Source organism: Bombus pascuorum, chromosome 16 (genome assembly GCF_905332965.1).
Source record: "Bombus pascuorum chromosome 16, iyBomPasc1.1, whole genome shotgun sequence".
NCBI classification, from domain to species: Eukaryota; Metazoa; Arthropoda; class Insecta; order Hymenoptera; family Apidae; genus Bombus; species Bombus pascuorum.
In genome coordinates this window covers 1,937,424-1,959,809 of record NC_083503.1, presented here as the reverse complement: position 1 = coordinate 1,959,809, position 22,386 = coordinate 1,937,424, and the positions used below count along the sequence as shown (strand labels likewise).

At 37.6% G+C, this 22,386-nt stretch overlaps 1 protein-coding gene across 10 annotated transcripts in view; it reads left to right on the top strand.

The window, feature by feature from the left end:
• LOC132915224 (neurexin 1) overlaps positions 1–22,386 on the top strand; it is a 622,298-nt gene that overhangs the window by 293,350 nt on the left and 306,562 nt on the right. For 6 of the 10 annotated variants that reach the window (XM_060974982.1, XM_060974983.1, XM_060974977.1 and 3 more), the window contains 3 exons: positions 2,997–3,140; positions 9,698–9,730; positions 18,292–18,452. In XM_060974982.1, coding sequence (XP_060830965.1) covers positions 2,997–3,140; positions 9,698–9,730; positions 18,292–18,452 — 338 coding nt within the window. The remainder of the gene's footprint in view (positions 1–2,996; positions 3,141–9,697; positions 9,731–18,291; positions 18,453–22,386) is intronic. The other 4 variants (XM_060974986.1, XM_060974985.1, XM_060974984.1 and 1 more) reach the window with 1 other exon arrangement.

The window sequence follows — 22,386 nt, the reverse complement described above, 5'->3', positions numbered from 1 at the left end:
CTTGAAAATTTACTACATTCCACGTCTCGTCGTGAACTATTATTTGGAAGCAAATTCAGTTGGAAAATCGAGGGACCGAAAATGCTTCGATCTTCGCTGTCGATTTGCTAAATTTTTTAATCGTATGAGTGCGTTAAAAATAGACGATCGATCTCGATAAGTTTGGCTTTGCAAGACGCGTGCCACAGAAAGCAGGTTTTGCGTATCGTCGCTTGATTTGCGGTGGTAATGAACATTTCAATCGGCGAGTCGGTGCACCGAAGCCCGAAGCGACGCGATTTGGCGCCATTCCAGAGCCATTAAAGCTCGTCTTATGGCTTTTTTGCCTGGCCTTGCGTCGGCTGCACTTTTGTTTGGTCGGCTGACGACAATAGGAAGATGGAAAATAATGAGAAGGTCTGGCCGGTACCCGCGACGCGTATTCGCGGCTACGTGGACGAGATCAGACGTCTGCACACCGAATTCAAAAGCTCGAGTATATTGAACGAAGGAAAAATAAAGGGACAAGAGACGAAGCGCGAAACCCTTATGCCACGCTCGTTGCCTTTAATTAAGTCGGACCTGAAGCGGATGCACCTGGACAAAAGGCCTCGGCCTTTGTTCATCTCGACGAGGCGATGTCTTCACGCCGTTTAAAGATCTGTCAGCTTGCGCTACCCAGAGAAACCAAATTTACCAAACTGTCGGCCACGAAGATGGCGAGTTTGAAAGTAATCGTTGTCGCTAGAAGAATTAATACACCGTACGTGTGATGCTTCAGCTTGCTGTTGCTGTCATCTCGTAGAGTTCATCCGCGAACGATGAAGAATTTGCAACAAGTTGCAGAGAAGCAGCTTGAACGTACCTGCAAGTTGTATAACACTGGTATACCAACATTAATACGAGTTCCTTCCTTGCAAGGATAAGCAAGGCCATAAATCATCTTCCAAAATATCAAGACTACTTTAATCTGCAGCTGAATACACCCGCGTCCACTAATAGTAAAGCTGTATGGCGATGTAACGATAGGAAAGAGAGAGAAGGACGAGGAAAAGGAAGTAGGTTCCATCCGGCAGCTGCTGGTGGACTCATCAGTGAAGCTTCTAGGCAGACTTGAGCTGTAGACACGATGATAGCGGAGGTCAGGCCACAGGATTATGCGCATTTGTATGAAAAGGATAGTTAGGCGAGGACTTTCGAGAATTGCGTTTGGTATGCAAGCTCCGGTGGCGAACGTGGAAGGCCACCATAGTTCACGTAATGCTGGAATCAATCAGAAATTCACATCCTAATGTCAGCCTCATGACTATTAAGCTCAGTATACTAAACCTCATCTACACGCAATTAATAGGAAAGTGTAAGAAACGTAAGTTGAAGTGCTGCACAATGGAATTAATTTGGAAGCGAAGCTTCAAGCGTCTGACGTACCTATTTGTTGAAGTGAATTAAATTTGAAGTACCCAACGTAGCTATTTATCGAAGTTAACCGTTGGGAATTAATTTGTTATTTTTTAATTAAATTTACTAAGCTGGAAATTGCACGAACAAGCATAATCCAAGCAAGTGGAAATTGTACGTACAACTATAATCCACGAAAGTGGATTACTTGCCTAATGGATGTTTCATGCGTTCAGAAATTCAACGTATCGCCCCTTTCGCTTTTACAAATTTGTCAATTCTGCGTTAAATATAGCAATCTTAATAAATAAAAATACTCGTTGGTAAGAGTTGCATAATCAATTTGAATATTAATTCATCTTACTATTCATAACACTATGATATAATATATACGTCGGGTTAACGTTATGATTAAGAGTTGGAGCGTGTAATGAATCTTCACTGGAATCGGCCATCGTTGTTATACAATCGAGGTAACGTTGATTAGCACAAGTGTGAGTATCACATAATCGACAAGTGACCGCGGTCATTAGACGCTAATGACAATGGTCTTAGGTTGGATAACGAATCCGCGGTCAACGGGATGACAAACATACTTTCTTCCAAGGTCTAAGTCGGACTCGTGGTTAAAAACGTGAAGTATCCGCTGACGAGATCGCACGAGAATGTGCCTCTCCGTCACGGTGATGCTGCGGAGGAAAACTATGATGGGGTGTGTCTCAGGGCACGAGATCATCGGATTCGTCGAGGACAACTCTCGTTCGGAAAGTGAGGGAAATGGACGTTGCTGTTAATTGGTTAATTTCTATGTCGGTGGTTAGAGAAAGATGCTAGCCGCCCTTGAGAGAAAGTTGCTAGCGGGAAGCGTCGTTCGTGAGGAAAGCAGATTTCCTGTATCTTCCCGTAGTAGGTGATAGATTTAGAGACTGTTGGGATAAAGACTGTCTGTCCGTTTGAAGGACCTTAGTGAACTAAATCCTAAGATTTGTAGCGGGTCCTCAGGCTAGTTGATCATGTACTGTGGGGATGCATCGACAGCTGGCAATCATCTTGCCCGAAGAATAGGGTCTGTGTGTGGCGAGCCACGGGGCAGAAACCATTGGAATGTTTACTGTCGAGTGCCGCTACAACTATTCTTTTCAAGGAGAGCTATGCAATTATTCTATACCTCTGTTAGGTAAAACGTTCATCCCGTGACCGCGGCTACGTTGGGCGACTAGTTGCCGCCTCGAGCCCAAGCTCATTATCGCGGATCTCGGACAAATATAGTCGGGTTGCTTATAAAATTAAATTGCTGGGGATTTTCCTAAGAATTCCAAAGGGAAGGCCCGGTGTCCTTTCACCTCCGACATATGCATAAATATACGTATGAATAAATTTTACTTAACAGTTTGAAACGTAACGAATCTGCTGCAATCTGCGTTTATTTGTCACATGCTCTACAAAGTCACGTACGTTTCTACACCCTGACTATACGTTTAATCGTATTTTTCCACACGACGTTCTGATCTTCTAACATATTAGGTCACTCTCATTAGGTTTACTCTCTGCTTTTTATATTTTCAACGTGTTATTTATCCATCGGTTAATTATAAATTCTTTATGCTGTCCTGTTGCAGATAAAGCGCCATCAGAAGCCTCTTTCAGAGGGACCGAGTATCTCACGATAAATCTGAGCAAAGGAGATCCGATCCTCAGCACGCTGGAATCAATCAGCTTGCAATTTAAAACCAGGCAACCCAATGGACTACTGTTTTATTCCGGTAAGTTCAGCGAAAAATTTCCTTCCATACTATTTGCTATTTACCTCTCTTCAAACATCAAGCTCATCAAATGAAAAGAGAGAAACATCTTCATACGCGAACATTTCCCATCGTTAGATCGAAACTCGTGTCATAGTCCTGATCGAGACTATCATAATTTGCCGTTCAGGCGAGTCTTAAGCGAAAATTCATTGGAATCATTCGGTCGTAGCTTATTTAATGCAGCGTATTGCTCGTAAAACGTAGCGGCGCCCTCGCCTTTCTCGTTTTTCCATTTATCCATGAAACTGGCGAAATATTCAAAGTACGTACTTCGATAGAAAGTTGCCGCGAGCAAAGCAAAAGTCATTTTATAAAATTCGTGTAAAGCATCCTATGAATTTCGTTGGTTGCGCAGCGAAACCTCTCCTGCGGCTTTCGTATGGATTAAATATACATGAAACCAACGAAATATTCGCATCGGTCGCATTGCAGGCACTGCTTCTTACAAGCTCTCGGGTCGCCATGCGACTGAAGCCACTCGAGCTAAAAAGTAAATGTCCCTGGCGTGCTTCGTAAATTGCTTCAAAATTGCGGATGCTCCGCCCCCGTGAAATTATGTCTTGAGGAGGAGGTTCAAGTTTCCAACTACAACTGAAATCTTGTTCTGACGAAAGGCAGCTGCGTGGCTAGAAAAATGCTTTTAAAACAGTGTTCGTAGAATTTGAAATTGCTACCAGGGGTCAATGGGCTAACGATATAAGCAGCAACACGGAAGGGAAAATTTAAAGAGCTGAACAAATTTTCAGCGCAAAGTAGCGAAGATCTTTCAAAACACAGTATTACATCGAAGTATATGCCACAAAGGAATAAAATATAGACGAGTGGTACTTCTATCGTCGCCAATATTTTCTATTTCATTATGTTCTTCGTCCATTAAATTATTACGCAATTTATTTTTAATTGTTTCAATTGATCAAGCGTCTGCTTACGTACAAGCGAGTTCGCTTACAATTAGTCGAATCGGTGAAGTTGCTTGAAATTTGAATTGTAGTTTTTGGTAGAATTTCCAATACTGAAATCTACAGAGTTTAAATCACTGATTGTTAAATTGTATTATATAATTTTAATTTTTAAGTATTAAACTATTGCCTACTGCCGATAGTTCTGATATCGCTGAAAAATGTTGATATTTTCTAAAGAAAATTTTTACTGTTGTACTGTCAATTCTTGTACGTGCGTAATTAATTATTAACTTAACGAATATAAATAATTAATATATTATTTATCATTATAGACACATAATTTCCTATTGACAAGCCCGATGCAGCTCGTGCAGTTGAATTCAGTTTTTGTGTGATCGTATTATACGTATTTATTCATGCGAAATTGTAGAGACCGAGTATGTATGTGTATTTGTAATTATATCGCACACTGTTGTTGAGCAAAATATTTCAGCTTATGTTAATTGTTATCTTCTACTTTATGACGCTACTTTAAAACAATTATTTCCATTCCAAGCTCCGCAATACTATGGAAATTAATTATGAAAGATAAATATTCACGTTAACATGCGAGCAATATTGATTATATCACATCGAGCAGACAAAATGATTTACTTTTCTCAATTTTCCATAACAGATTTCTCCGACTGCGTGTAATTAATAATATTTTTCTAAATGAATCGTTAAATCTGTTGGCTTGGCAACTAAGTGGTTGCGGATTTTGTCATATGATGGTAATGACAAAATCCGCAATAACTTAGTTGCCAAGCCAATGGATTATCACAAAAGTTTCTGACATTTTATGAAAAAATAATTAGATGCAATGTTTTTTCTTTTGTATTATTTTATTGAATTTTGTGCGATCCATTTTGCAATAATAAAACAAAATTTGTATATTATTATTAGTATTATTATATTATTTTTAGTATTATTTGTAATTCTGATAATATTATATTATTTTCTAGCGATAAAATAATAAAAGAGGAAATATGGTACATCTACGTTGGCAACTAAGTGGTTGCGGATTTTGTCATTACCATCATATGACAAAATCCGCAATAACTTAGTTGCCAAGCCAATAGATTATCCCAAAAGTTTCTGACATTTTATAAAAAAATAATTAGATGCAATGTTTTTTCTTTTGTATTATTTTATTGAATTTTGTGCGATCCATTTTGCAATAATAGAACAAAATTTGTATATTATTATTAGTACTATTATATTATTTTTAGTATTATTTGTAATTCTGATAATATTATATTATTTTCTAGCGATAAAATAATAAAAGAGGAAATATGGTGCATTTATGTTGGCAACTAAGTGGTTGCGGATTTTGTCATTACCATCATATGACAAAATCCGCAATAACTTAGTTGCCAAGCCAATAGATTATCCCAAAAGTTTCTGACATTTTATAAAAACATAATTAGATGCAATATTTTTTCTTTTGTATTATTTTATTGAATTTTGTGTGATCCATTTTGCAATAATAGAACAAAATTTGCATATTATTATTATTTTTAGTATTATTTGTAATTCTGATAATATTATATTATTTTCTAGCGATAATATAATAAAAGGGGAAATATGGTACATCTACGTTGGCAACTAAGTGGTTGCGGATTTTGTCATTACCATCATATGACAAAATCCGCAACCACTTAGTTGCCAAGCCAATAGATTATCCCAAAAGTTTCTGGCATTTTATAAAAAAATAATTAGATGCAATGTTTTTTCTTTTGTATTATTTTATTGAATTTTGTGCGATCCATTTTGCAATAATAGAACAAAATTTGTATATTATTATTAGTATTATTATATTATTTTTAGTATTATTTGTAATTCTGATAATATTATATTATTTTCTAGCGATAAAATAATAAAAGGGGAAATATGGTACATCTACGTTGGCAACTAAGTGGTTGCGGATTTTGTCATATGATGGTAATGACAAAATCCGCAACCACTTAGTTGCCAAGCCAATATATTCGCATGGAATCTTCCCAATAAAATTTTCTCTATCTTTGCCCGAGAGTTGGAAGATCGTTTAGCCACGCCGCTAATTAATAAAATTATCCAATACTACGATCTACAGTCGCCACGAGCAAAAAAGTATTAAAAATACCAATAAACACCAAATACAAAGAATCTTAATTTGTAAAAAAAATCATAGTCCACGGGAGAAAATCCGCCTTCGTCGATATCCGTGTAACGTGAAAAATAAAAATTTACGTGCAAGAGACCAATTACGAAATATTTAGCTATTTCTCTATTCTTCTCCCCTGGAAATAACACGGTCAGCTATAGTCAGCGACATTTCTAGGGACCTGGTGGAACCCGATTAGCCGTTCTCTTTGTCTTGCCCTCGCGAAACACAGGATTCGCTGCAGTCAGACGCAGAGCCAGTGTCACGTAGATGCTGCAGCTAATATCCTGGTGCCGATAATTAGAGAAGCGCAGTTGGCGGCTTTCTTATTGACGTCGGTCCCAGGGGAATCCTCCTTTCTGATAACGTATCGGCCTCTGTGCCGCTCGGATTTCGTTCCAAAAGGCTGGATCCGAGTATGGCGAATGTAATATCTCACACGTGATCTTCCGTTCCTCGTTACTCGGTGTGCACACTGTAAATAGAAGCGGATAATCACAATCCCGTGAGCATCGGAGAATTGGAAGAAACAGAGATGACGATAATTGCAATTAGGGTGGAGCCGGTGCGCTGCCACTTTCACGGCGGTTTGCTGCGTCGATACAGCCCTCGATTATCGAGCTTTGGAGTAGCTGCTTTCGAGGATTCAACGATACATTGTGTGGTATTACGAGCGGGATCTCCTTTTTTTCCCATTTTCTTCCTTTTTTTTTTCGTTGCTCGAAGGGCGAGATTGGTATTTTTGCGGTCGCTGTGTGATGGATGGCTGCAATTACAGAAATATATCGTGTTAGCGGACCGAGGTTTTTAAGATAGAAGAGGCAAACGCCAGAGCGACGGGTACACTCGGTCCGCGTTCGTTTTTCATTCGCTTCCTATTATTTTCTCGTACGTTTGATTGATACGTCGAACTTTCGCCGATCGTACGCTCTATCAGAAGATTTTGCTTCTAACGTTTGCACCGGTGTACATCGAGATACAATATCGTACGATGCAATAATTAAAACGATGGAACAAGCGAGTTGCATTTCCACCTACAGAATTTCAAACCGATCGCCTGCGATTTTATATTTTCATGCGAACACGATCAAAGAAATCAAGCCGAAATAGACCAATTTACTTTGGATGTTTTACCTACCATAACCTTCGTGCATTTTGCTGTCTCATTTTCTGTAGAAATACGCGGTTTAATGATCGTAATTCAATGACGTAACAGCTAGACACGGCAGGACGTAGATCCTGCTCGTACCGCGATGTTCAGTCATAAAGATCGGTAACAGAAAACTCGTCTCGGTAGCGTGGTCTTGTGCACCGGCAAAAATGTGCATAATTTAAGCGGCTGACCACCGGTACAGCTTATCTGGGGAACAAATAAGCGACCTGGGGCCAGTACTGCGGAGAGGGACGACAGAGATGCGACGTAGCGAAGTAGAACACGCGCCGTGTGTGCAATGAATACATCTGCATATACTTGCGTACATGTGTGTATACCTACACGCGTACAGCGTTACGTACAGCGAGAGTCAAAAGTGAGTATACCCCTTACAAAAATAAAGTTCGCCTAAAGTTGCCTTATACAAGTGTACGGTTAATTTTCTTGTGCATTTCCACGAGTAAGCAGGTTTAATGTTCAATCTATCATTTATTTTGCAATACGTGGCACGCGGTCGTTTCCGTCTCTGAATTTCGTGGTCTTCTTCTCTGCGACTCGCACGAGGTAGCCTGGCGCCCATGTGTTCGGTTTGAGGATCACTGTGCGCCCCGTTGCTTAGGCCGACCTCCTTTCGCTCGTGTAAGGAGGTCTGCTCGCGTGCAGGCGTATTTTGGTCGCTCTTTAATTGCCAATAACTAAAGAACAAAGCGGAAAACGCGAATTTTGTATTCTTTATTTTCGTTTTATTTTGCCCTCAAGAATCAGCCCTTAAATTTTCTGACACCTGTAGCCAAATACCCTGTATATAACACAAGCCTACTTACACGTGTGTTTTAATTTGCATACTTCTCACACGTGTAATACGTATCTATCCCTCGCATACGCACTTTATGCTTGTTCATTTTTCAATTTACACAACCACAGGTGTAAGAGTTTTTGAATAAATTCCGTGGCTTTGAGGCGCGTATACTCGCAACTGACTCTCACTATGCGATATCAAGCAGCTTCGAGTGTACTTGACAAGAACGTGGAAACTCGATTCTCTGGAAAACGAGGTTCCCGAACAATAAAATGTTATTTTCCATTTTCTACTTATTTTGGCGCGTGCAGTCGAGCCCCGCGTACCCTGCTGACCGCGTTACGCCCAACGACCTGTAGACGCGCGTGTTACAGCATTGCGGAACGTACTCGCGCGAACGCTAGCGTATAGATTTCGAGTTCACGATGCCGCAGCCTCCTCCTTCTCTCTTTCGCCCTGATTTCACCTACGATGCAGCTGCACCAGATACTACGTTCCGCTGGTCGCGATACTTATCGGCAAATTCTACTTCTGCTCAATATCTTGCGCGTTAATCTGCCCTCGCCAGGGATATCGTGTGCGTTATCCCGTGAAACGGGTGACTAATTTAGCGCGCGCTACGATTATCATAACGAGAGTGCGGCAAGGTTTTAAAGCGCCACTTTTATCGCTTTTACTTCCTACGGCCAGAGAGTGTGTGTTTTTCGGGCTTAAAGGCCGGGCTGATGGAAGGGTTGATTTATTTTTGACATGCGGCAAAATGGGCTTGCTTTGCACATGGACGTGTAACGAGGCAGAGCGTGTGGGTGTTGAGATGTTTGTGTTGCGTTCTATACGTCGAGCTTTCTCACATAGACCTTAGGTTTGGAAAAGTTGGCAAGATTATGTAAAATATTATTATTAGAAATTTATCAGAGCCAGGAAATTTATATGATAAAATTAAAGGACGTAGAGAGAATTAAGACTCCGGGAAGATTATAGTATCAAATTTATAAAATTTCTACGCGTTACGAAACTATGTTTCACGCGAAATCTTCTTTCAGATATCGTTTTTCATAGCTAGCGTAGTTACGCGAGTGGTACACGTATGAGCACTGTACACAAAATGTACGTGCTTTCCCAGTGCATACAACTTTCTCGCCGACAATAATTCCCAATTCTGCAAGTGGCAAACATAGCTACGTAGTATACAATTTAATTTCAACCCGCTATATAAACATTTTGTCCTAAGAACATGGCAGCGTTACGTCCTGCAACGAGATAAAGCAAGGTGGCAAGACACAGAGTGGGAAAATATCCAACGGCCGATTTGGTTTACTCGAAAGAAATATCGTGCTATCGTAAGGCGATTCTTTTTCATTTTCATGCGCTGTTCGGAATGCAGTTCTCCATGTTTAGCTCCATCTTCATTCACGTCTCATAAAACACAAGGTGTTTCTTCAATTTATATTTATGAAAGCTTTTTTGTTCAAACAGCCAATGGACGCAATCGCGCTTCCTGCCCAGCCGGTAATTAACAAATTTCTATTTTTATTAGCTGTTAATGTTTCATATCGATATCGGCGATTTCTCTTCCGTTATCTCATCTTATTTTCGAATTTCCACCCATAAGCATTTGCCAGTGAATTTACTATTCTCTACACTTGTGCCATTTCAGTCTCGTTCTCTGTGTCTTTACAATACAGCGACAACACGTTTTTTCACATTGTTTCGCATTTCAACGCTTCAACGTAACAGGATATTCCTATTGGGTTGGCAACTAAGTGATTGCGGATTTTGCCAATACCAACTAATGACAAAATCCGCAATTATTTAGTTGCCAACGCAACAGTCACAGTATAAGCATTTATGCTACGTTAAATACATACCTGTAAATATTTATACTGTGTTACAGACGTGTTTATGAATATTCATAGTAGTGGGAAAAGCTTGAAAATTCTGAATATAAAATTCTCCTATCTCAATTATTCTCTTAAATATATAATCTTAATCCAAAGATTTTTAACAACTCGTGCAACTTAGTGTAATAAAGTTTACGCTATTGCTAGGCAAATTTTATGCACAATACTAACTTCCTAGTGCTTGAATGTAATATACACGAAAGGAACAAATAATCAAGTTAAAAGTTTCAACCACTTTGGACTTCGATATGAAGTTGCACGAAGAACTAATTGTATTAAAGGAGAGTTGCGAAGAATAAACGCATGAAGGATGGTTTTCGCAAGTAAAATTAAATGGAATTCCCATTTCGGTTTCTTTATTTCCTACAATATATCTTTCCTTTTATTTAATATTTATTTGATTTGCCAACTGTTTACCTTTAATCGTCAGTTCCATCAACTACGATAATTCAATTTATTATTTCCATAGATAACACGGAGATGGAAAACTTTTTTGATATTTGTAGGAAAAGCATGTTCGACGTACATTATTAAGCAGAGTATATGCAATTCACGAGTATAAAAAATCGTATAGTTGATTCTATTAATTCTATTTGCTTGAATTCATCGATTTATGCGAATAGAAGATAATTTAACATCAATTATGATTTTTACTTCAACTATGAAACATCGTACGATTATTTGACTTTTAAACGCTTCAGGCTATCAGAAATGTATCACAATACTATTGCAAAATATGAGAAACTATCGGCAATTACCGTGTGCATATATATGTCATATAATTTCTAATTGTTGCGTTCATTGTAGCAGATTTATCTGGTTCTTCTAATTTAGAATCAAAGTACGTTATTATACTAAGCTACGGTGTTCAGTTGCATGTCCAACTTTACAGCGATATCATCTTTTTGCAACTATATACAACTCCATTATCCCGAACAAAGTATTTCGCAGAATATGCACACTACACAGAGTTACATCCACGGAGAAACTCAATTGCACGACAACAGATTTATGCGAGAGAACGAGGCAAACCTCGTGGAATTTCGAACTGTAATAAAATATAACAAACCGACGAAATGCGTAAAATATCTCTTATCTTCCTTAGCTCGCGTAATATTCCAAAATTTGCTATTAAAAAATTGTTTGCGAAAGTGCAATAGTCCAAACGTAGAGCTAACGTGATATGCACGAACTGTATGGGAGTTTCTATTTTGAATATATTGTTTTTTTCTTTTTTTTTTTTTTTTTTGTAAAATACATAACAAGTTTACTGGAATAAAAAGCAAACATAATACTAAATTTCATTCATATTACTTTTTACTCAAATTTCCAGTTTCTATGATAAATGGTAATTTATTGTTTTTCATTTTTTCATATTTATTCAAGTTTTGCATTGACGCGTATACGCAGCTAACTCGTTCATCTCGATATTATCAGCTCGCGGGAAAATTTTCGTAAACGCGCGTGCTATCGTGTTGCCAATAAGTTAGATATAAGCAAAAATGTAAATAATAAATAAAAATACTAAGAAATATATCGGAGAAATAAGAAAGAAGAAACTCACTTAGTTGCCAATCCAATATATTGTACAATTTTATTTCATTTTTGTTGTTGAACGTTTTAAATCTTAATGGTCATTTTTGTACCTTTGTGGGTTACTCACAATTGTTTGCTGCGAGTTGTTTAATTTTGCAACATTCTGTTGCAAGTTATTAGTTTGGCAATATAACAAAATTGTTGTACAATTTTATTTCATTTTTGACGTTTTAAATCTTAAGACATTTTTGTACCTTTGTGGGTTACTCACAATTGTTTGCTGCGAGTTGTTTAATTTTGCAGCATTCTGCTTCAATTTATTGGATTGGCAATATGACAAAATTGTTGTACAATTTTATTTCATTTTTGACGTTTTAAATCTTAAGAGATTTTTGTATCTTTGTGGGTTACTCTCAATTGTTTGCTGCGAGTTGTTTAATTTTGCAACATTCTGTTTCAATTTATTATTTTGACAATTAGGTGATTGCAGCTTTTGTCGTTACCATGTTATGAAAAAATTATTGTACAATTTTATTTCATTTTTGACGTTTCAAATTTTAATAGACATTTTTGTACCTTTGTGGGTTACTCACAATTGTTTGCTTCTAGTTGCTTAATTTTGCAACATTCTGTTTCAATTTATTGGATTGGCAATTAAGTGTTGCAGCTTTTATCATTACCATCTTATGACAAAATTATTGTACAATTTTATTTCATTTTTGACGTTTCAAATCTTAATAGACATTTTTGTACCTTTGTGGGTTACTCACAATTGTTTGCTGCGAGTTGTTCAATTTTGCAACATTCTGTTGCAAGTTATTAGTGTGGCAATTAAGTGACTGCAGCCTTTGTCGTTACCATCTTATGACAAAATCCGCAATCACTTAGTAGCCAACGCGATATAACCGCAGCTATCGTTTCGCAGCTTAGACGCTTCCCAGTTTCGAAATTGCTGCGAGACATCAGAGTAACTCGTTGCCGAGCATCTCGGCTCCTCTGGGCCGCGGACGAAAGGCTTGTTTTGCCTTGGCACAGCTAGAGACGACGATGCACGCGTGATGCAGTTAGGCGTATGCAAATGACCAGCTGCAATTAAGTCTACGGTGCAGCCTGCATTTTTTACACGCCTTAACTCCGGAATAATTAGCGTGCGGTCACGGTTTAAATGCAAATACCTCGGTGGCAAGAGACTTTCAGAAATGGCCGCGCTACGTTTGGTAAAAATGCCACTCCGAGGACGTGTGTCATAAAATGTAACATATGATTTTTTTTCTTCCTCTGTAAAACGACGTCATGACCAAGCAATAAACAGATAAATCGACTGAAGGAAATGGGAAGTTTACGTGAAAATGTTGTAACTCGAATTTCTGACAGCTGTCACGGACGACGTGAATGTTTCCAGCCGCTGTTAGTTTAGATTGAGAAACCTTTGTTGCTTGAAATTAAATTAATTAATGTAGAAACGATTAGAATAGAATGAAAATATTATTCTAAATTATTACGACACAAATCTGTTTCACTGCACTCGGCCTGCGTTTCCATTTAATCGTCGTTTCCACGCTTTTCAATTATTCTACGTATTGTAGAGTAGGGCCATCAATGTTTCGCTAATTAACGTTCACTCAAAATATTCTCCCATTTGCCTATACTTGTTTGTACACGAGAATTCGTAAATCAAAATTAATAAATTAGATATGCAAATAAATAACGATACAACACTTTATTACCGTGCTGTACAATTAGTACGACAGTGTTGCGACTATTTTCCATTAAAAATACTCAGCTGATTTTCCTACAGAAATATCTAATTTTGTTTGATAAATGTTTAGTAGATGGAATAACGTGTTTGTATTTTAATTATTGCGCTGATATCTACGCGCCGTGCCACCCTCTGACGCAAATAACGAATATTAATTGTTCGAATAAATAGTGGCGTGTGACGAATATTGATTTAGTCGTAATATTATTATATCGGTATATCTTACAATCGAATTATTGAAGAATTCGTTTTCCAAATTGAACATTGCGTGTTACTGTTTTCGGCAATAATTCTAATTTAATGCAGCATATTGCAACAATTTCAATGAAATTCGCAAAAACAAATCTTTCGTGTCACTTGGACAGGTAAAAATTATGAGATAGCACAGGTGTTTATTCTATTTATGGAAGATTTAAATATTAGGTTGTCCGAAAAGTGTCTTTCTTTTACAGACTCGTCTTTTACAACGATGCATCTGAATACAAACCTAATCTGTCGAACCTTGTGATTTTTATTTTGAGAAGAAAATTGGTAAAATAATATAAAATGGAAAATATTGTGCGTCTATTGTGTTTTTATAAAACGAAAGGAACTTTTCAACCAGATATTAAATACGACCGAAGTAAAATATTTGTTATGATATTTAGAGTATGGAAGATTATGCGAATTTCTTTTTAAAATATATTTGACTCACTTGCATGGAAAATATGAATTTCCATAAAAATTTCCAGCCAAATAATAACAAGTCACGTCGACATATTTATTTTTATTTAATTCCACGTTCAAGTATCTAAATCTTCGAGTTGCTTTTATTTAAAACACATCGCACAAACCGTGGATTGAAAGAAAATTACGGATCACACTGGTATTAATTAATTAATTAATCACAGCTGGTAGCCTTGAATTACAGATTGTCATAAATTTGCATTTATTTCGTTAGCAAACGTGCGTATTCCCAAGCCTAATCTGGTACTTCTTTATTAAAATGCACGAATTTTATTGCTCGTTTTAATTTTTGTAATAATTTGTTAAATATACGTACGTATATGTGTATGTAAATATTTGAGATGTTTCAACGTTAAACAATATATTTTTCAGTTGTACATTTCCAACGATAAAAATGTATTTATTTGCAAATTGAATAAAATAGATAGTTACAATAGTAAGAGATTCGCATTATTAACACTTATGAAAAACACTGTGTACGAAGCTTAACGACGAGTTCATAGGGTTTACCAGAATTATGACCATCAATGGCGTTTATTTCAAATATATACAAATTACAGATCTATGGTTTTGTCTTCAATGAGACCTTAAAACATGCTCATAAATAATTTTTGTCGTCTGGATCATTATGTCGTAAATCATTTAGATTTAGGAGTTTAAATTAGACTTGTAAAAGTTATCTTTATTTATGAGCATGTTTTAAGGTCCCATTGAGAACAAAACCATAGATCTGTAATTTGTATATATTTGAAATAAACGCCATTGATGGTAATAATTACATAGACGACAAAAATGAAATAAAATTGTGCAATATATTGGGTTGGAAACTAAGTGATTGCGGATTTTGTTACTACCATCTGACAATAAATAAATTGAAACAGAATGTTGCAAAATTAAAGAACTCGAAGCAAGCAATTGTGAATAATCCACAAAGGTACAAAAATGTCCATTAAGATTTAAAACATTCAACTACAAAAATGAAATAAAATTGTACAATATATTGGAGTGGAAACTAAGTGATTGCGGATTTTGTCATAGGATGGTAATGGCAAAACCCGCAATCACTTAGTTGCCAGCCCAATAAATTGAAACAGAATGTTCCCTCACAAAAGATATAACCTAGCAAACACGAAGATGGCACCCCGCTGGGGGTAGCCACCCACATGCTATATTTTATTTTTATTTTTTTTTTTACCAATAAGATATAATACTTTACCAAATGTCCTTCAGGACAAATTGTAAAAACCAAAATAAACTAAAAAAAAAAAAAAGAATGTTCCCAAATTAAACAACTGGAAGCAAACAATAGTGAATAATCCACAAAGGTATAAAAATGTCCATTAAGATTTAAAACGTCCAACGACAAAAGTGAAATAAAACTGTACAATAATTTTTTCATAAAATGGTAATGACAAAATCACTTAGTTTCCAATCCAATAAATTGAAGCAGAATGTTTCCAAATTAAACAACTCGCAGCAAACAATTGTGAATAATCCACAAAAGTACAAAAATGTCCATTAAGATTTAAAACGTTCAACTACAAAAATGAAATAAAATTGTACAATATATTGGATTAGCAACTAAGTGATTGCGGATTTTGTCATAGGATGGTAATGGCAAAACCCGCAATCACTTACTTTCCACTCCAATAAATTGAAACAGAATGTTTCCAAATTAAACAACTCGAAGCAAACAATTGTGAATAATCCACAAAAGTACAAAACTATCTATCAAGCTTTAAAACGTTCAATTATCGCATTGGCAGCTCCAAATTTCAAAATTACAATCCACGCAATAATTTCTTTCGCGACTAAGGAGTAGCACGTTAAGTACAACTGAACGTAGAAAGTAAAATGTTATCCATAGAATATTCTGTATAAATAATAGTACCGAGTACTATTAATTACCAAATAATCAGGGAGAAAATTAAAAATTTTTAAGTCACTGTTGCTTGTGAAAATTCCATTGGCCCTCGTCGTCGTTGTTGTTGTGTAGAGGAATTCCTAGAATTCGTCTCGTGTAATTGAGGTTCCTGTTACGTTCTTCATTTATTATCCTTTTAATGCAATTCGCCTCTGGGAAACGCCAATTCTTTCGAGTAGAATTCTAAAAGATATTTCTCAACTCAAGTTTCGTACAAAAATGTAATTCCCAAAGGCGAAATCGAGCCTATTCTCTGATTCTAAAAATCTATCTAGTTACGTAACTCGTTCGTATTTAAGCGTTTTGAAGCGTTCTGCGATCGACTATATTTCCAGAAAATGTCTCAATTTCTACTAAAATATAGTATGCATGATTAGCGTTTACTTTTCCATTGATCAGTTTGGCTTTCGCGTGGCATATTTTCTGTAAACTTTTCAACATAGTAGCAACTGTATTTGATCGATTGAAACTTCGATAGAATTATTCTCCTATTTATTTTCATTTTATTCCAATTAGAATTCCTCCTTATAAAAATATTTTTGCATAAGTATCCTTCAGCAGATTATTCGATAATTAAATATCATAGCAATAAAATGTATGTTCTTAATTCAACGAAAACAAAGAAAAATAAAAATAAAAAAGAGACACACTATCGTCGCTATTATTAAACTATTTCAACCGCAAGAATTATTTCAATATACAATGTTGTTTCTCAGAACGTTTAGAAACTGGTCTCTCAGCAATGCGTGTTCCTAAAATTGATTCTTGACTTCGTAACGAAACAATCTAATGGAAAAGCAACTAACAATTGTCTAAAAAAGGGTATTGTTACAGGAACGCAAACAGAGTAAACGAATATAAAATAGAAAGCTGCAACGAATTGATAAAACTCGTCCATTTCGCGGTTACAAATCTCCCCAGCGATAATAATAAAACAGTATCAACCGCGGGAAAACAAGCGGAAATAATGTCATTTGCAGCGCTCCGTTTTCACCAGCCACGCTTCAAACAATAGACTAAAAAAGAGACGAAATAAAAAGAAATAAAAAAATAAAAAAAAAAAGAAAACAGAAGAAAAAAGAGAGCAACTATAGTCTCGTCAGGCTCTCGACAATTTCTCTCGGTAATCGAGCTCGTATCGGATTAGAACTTGAAACGACGTGTATAAATCGCTTGTATCCGCTTACCATTAGTTTCCCTGGTTTTCGTTTCCGGTTTGACTCGACCAGAAACAGGGAAAAGAGAGAGAAGGACAGAGAGCCCGTCGTTAATAATTATCATGGCGAACGAACTGAAAAGCCCGCGGATTATGCTCGGTATATCGGCGAGCTCGTTACGCGCACGAGGGATTAAGACGCGGCAAACGACACTTTATTTTTATTGTTTCCGGGTAAAGGGCGCAGGCGAGTCTGCGGCTTCGTATAATTATGCTTGGGTTACAGACCGGATTAAATACACGTCCAGCCCTGTGTATCTTACATTTACGCCGGATTAACGCGAATTATAATCTCATTGCACACCTTCGCTCTTTACGCGCGCAAGGGTTAACGAAGTTACGTATTAACGAGAAATCAGAGATAGGAATATGTTACTGTTTGCGCGATTATCGTTTGTTGGCCATGCGGTTTATCCAAGTTCGCCTATGGCACAGCCATCGCACAGACAAAACGCAGTACAGTGAACAACGACAGCGCGAGCAACGTTTCGTCGCACAGCCGATGTTACAAACGTAGAATTTACAGTTTGGAAAATTCATTTTGAAAATGCCACGGTACATGTTCTCACGGACGACTTAAGCTCGCAATTTTGTGTCTACATTCCCGCGGAGGAAATAACATTTCAGCAAACGGTGAACCGATCTTTCGACATTGCGAGACCTGCAACTCTCAAAGGGAAACATCCAGTTCAGTGGGATTAATTTTTCTTTGAAATTGCACCCCCAAACGCGAATTTCCCTCGTTTTATCCGACCGCATTGTTTCGTATTAAATGCGTTTAATAAGAATTCTCAAATTCTTCCCACGCGAGCTTTCTGTTCGTTAGGTCTGCGTGTTATCCTACGTTCACTTGGCCGAACTTTCGTTACGATTTCAAAGCAGATCAATTTGAATCGCGTTTCGGTTTCCACTGGCTGCTGACCAAACCACGAGACTGTAGCCACAAACCTGCTGTTTAATTCACATCAAAGTAACCGACCTTTTTTTTCTTTCTTTGTGTCATTGCAGGACAGGGAGATGATTATCTGACCGTATCCCTGAGAGACGGAGGGGCAGCCGTGGGCATGACGTTGGCTAAAGGAAGATTAGATCTGCACATAAAGCCAGTCCGAATCCGCTTCGACGATAATCAGTGGCACAAGATCATCGTCCTGAGGAAGGTTCAAGAGGTAATGAGATTCATTCCTTTCATCTCGTTTCCACAGGCTCGTGAAATGGATTGAATTTTATGAAAATTGCAAGCAACCAATGATACGCGAGCACTCGGACACTTGCTTACTTCTCACACACATTTTGCAATTTAATGTGCACCGTCACACCTCATGACTACGTATCGACGAAAAAATCCTCTGCATTCTTTATTATTAACTTGTCGTTATGACGAGGTAAAATTGATTTTAAATAATTAATTTGATTAACAAATATTGACGGGTATAAAGCTAATTGTAGCACGATTATTCGACAAAATTTGTTAACGAAACGTTCGCGCAAAAGTTATTCATCCTCAGACTATCTACAGTCTTTAAAATACACATCGAATAAGGAAGCTTTTTGGAAACTTACGTCGCCACTAGTTTAAGAAATAATGACTTGGTTTTTAATTAGTAGAAACATGGACGAAACGATTTCAAAGAAAAAATGACTTTCTTTTGATTTATTTTTGTACGATTTTTGTACGCTATTGTGGATGCCCCTTGCTCCTTGTCCTGGGTATCGCGACGCTGCCTATTGCAACAATAAAATTCTATTACGTGTTGGTTCTATAAGCAGACGATATGTATCGCTTCTGGACATTAGTTCGCTCATTAATTTATACAGTTTGCTAACATTCGTGTGCCGTTACTGTAAATTGACTAAAGTATACCTCTAAGCCACTTACCTTTTCCGGTAATTTCGTGTCGCACGTGTAATTTACTACTTTGCCGTGGATCAAAATCGACGAAGCTTCCACAGGGAAAGAGCTTGCCGCTTCTAGCGTGCATTCAATTGAATATTTTAAATCGCTCGTCACACGCGCTCCCGTTTCCTCCATGTTTTATTCAACGCCGAAGCGAATAATAAGCTTCTGCTTGCGCGCATCCAGCCCTTTTAATAATGATTCTCCGGGAAGCAGAGAGCTTAACAAGTTTTGGAAATATACTTGCACGCTGGCGTACTTCTGCATTCGCAAACAAACCGCCTGCTCTCCCCGTATTTGCTCCGTGTCTTCTGCCTTTTTTCGCGCCAGTTTATGGCTTTTCGTTCCTCGTTGTAAAAATCGTCGAGAAATACGACCACAATCCTCTTTAAATTGAAATTGATATTTCCGTTTGGTGTTACGAAGCCAGCGAACGGGTAACGTTATTTTTGACCATCTGATTGCATCTATTTTCGGAAAACACTTTCCTCGAGTATTAATAATTAAAACGCAAATTTTTAGAGAGTTTCTGATCACACGTAACGTAATTATTGATATTTGTTCCTTAGAAATCGTTCACCGAGTGCATGTTTTCTGTAGCCGACGTTAGAAAAGCAAAGAAAGAATAGTTTTCGAATTCCTTTGAAATTCTCCGCCGTTTCATCGCACATTTAATCGAAAGATTGTCAGTGATAATAATTACATAGGCATATTATGCGAATTCACAAGATTTTAGTATGCGCTGAACTACCACTACAGTCAAATCTGGTTTTATAATTTTATTTTAAAATTCCTGCTTTATGTTATATTTTTTCCGCAATGGTGTAATTTTATTTCGTCTTTTATGTACTCAAACTGAAAATAATTCTGTGTCAAGGTTACTTACACCAATAGCAGTGAAAATGACTGGTACTTGTCAAAGTGTACAGGAGTCCTACACTCTGTTTATCGAATCCCAATTAACCAGCTTCCTCGTTTTCTACAACTTGCCACACGTTTTTCAAATTTTTACCGCCTATCATTCCATATGACGATATCAGTTATCAGGAAAATTCCCGATCGATCGCTGGATCGCTGGATGCTGACGCTAGAAATGCCACAGCAGCAAAATGACTGGTTCTACAATTTTATAAATGCGCCAACCCTCGTTTAGGTCGATCATGGTCCCAGGTGGATTAATAATAGCAAAAATGTACTATATAACATGAAATCGCTTCTGCAAGAAATTAATAAATCAATAAATATAAAAATATTTTATTATTACGTATTTTTTAAAGACCAGTCATTTTCGCTGGTTTTGTAGAAATAGCTTCTAGTTCTAGTCCTAAACAGAGATTTCGCTCACGAGTACTCTACTTTGGATTCTTCGCACACATGTTATGCGTATTACGTGCATTGTATGCATTTTTGTATCTTTAACCCATGGCGGCACTCGACAGCAAATACCATCACTCCACACCAACTACTGTCAGACGACGGCAGCTCAATGGTTAGCGCCTTAGGTTACGAATGTTCGGAACCCGGGTTCAAATCTCGGCGATCACAGTCCGATTTTTTTTCCTCAGCATCAAAAATGAGAAGCAAAATGTTGCAGTATCCCAGCAACGACACCGACGACCCACAACAGAACCTGTTTCACTCTACACACTAGCAACAACTTACACTATCACAGCCTATTCACCTCAAACCCTTTGAGTGCTATGAACGCACATATACGTTCTCACAAAACCGTTCAATTTAGGCAAAAAGTGGCGTAATAAAAAAGACGTATGGATGTCACATTCTGATGATTTCGTTGAAACGAAAGAAAACTAATTATCAAACTGATAAAATGTGTGGCAGATTACAATGCTTTTCGTAAAAAAATACGCAGCCCACTGTGTGCTTCTTCGTAAAAAGTGTGAGCAGTCCACGGCGCACGCTTAACGTCGGACAAGCAGCGCTCAAAGGGTTAAATTTCTTTTAAAGACAAGTCTCGGAGTAACTTTTCAATGTCTCAGATCTCTCAGATCTCTGAGAAACGCTCGCTCCATTCTCGATCGTTCGTCAAGCGTGTACAAATTCTTACTGCTCTAGATCTATCGTCCGCTTCTCTGCGATGTACTGTTTCGAGAATTCAAAGCGATAGATAAAAGACGGTTTTCTATTTTCGAATTTGCAAGTGTATGGAGGTTGCAAGTCTCAGTCGGGGAAACTGCATGAAATATTAATGCTGGGCATCGACGTTGGCCCCGGCTCTCTGTCTTTCATCATCGACCCGCCTCTAGAATTTCGTGAACCTCGCTGAATTCTTTCTCATTGGAACGTGAACACGGAAAGGAATGTGAGCAGCCACGCGACGATAGATATTAGTCTCGCGGCGTTTCTTCGCGAGCTTGGAAATGTTTTCCAATAGCTGTCACGCCATTTGCCCGTGCAGCTTCGTTTCTCTTGGCAATTGAAAACACGTCGATAGTCATTGTCGTCGAGTCGGTTCATTAAACTTTATTGTAAATAGCTGCGCGATTTCGCGGCCACTTTATCGACACCGCAGTGCATTTAATCGAACGAGCGCACGACGAAAGGTCGCGTATTCATTCCGCTCGTATAATGTTGTTTAAAGCGACCGCGCTTGTCCCGTCGTCTATTTTAATATTAAACACGATGCTATTGCCAGGACTCGATATCGGATATTAATGTATCCTCGATGAAAGGAAAATAACGCGAATAGAGCTGAATCTGTTATTAAAACCGTGTGTCAATTTCTTCCAATCGTCCCCTGTCAAAGGAAGATTGCTATTTTTAATCAAACATATGAAGACACCTGGTCGCAATAAATCTTTTTTTAGCGGGAAGATTCTGTTCTTTGTGTCCCATGCTCGCATCAAATTACTTTCATCGCATCTCATTGCACTTGTAGGAAACGTAAATGTGTCAGAAAAATTTCACGAATGTAGAAGATACGAAGTGTAAGATATTTGCAGGGTGAAACAAAAGTCTGTCTCGGTTCTGGCTTCTCAATCGCGTTAATAACAACGCGAATTTGCATAAACGTTTGCAGATTGTTAATGAGATGCGTCTTTAATAATAGTTTAGGAAGACAAATTTGCCAAATTTGTTGAGTAACGTGGTAATATTTTGGATTTTCAGCAGCCTTGCTCCTCTCATCATACATTGACCATTGCTACTTGTTCCCTGTACTTATACACCTTCCTCAGCTCAGTTTG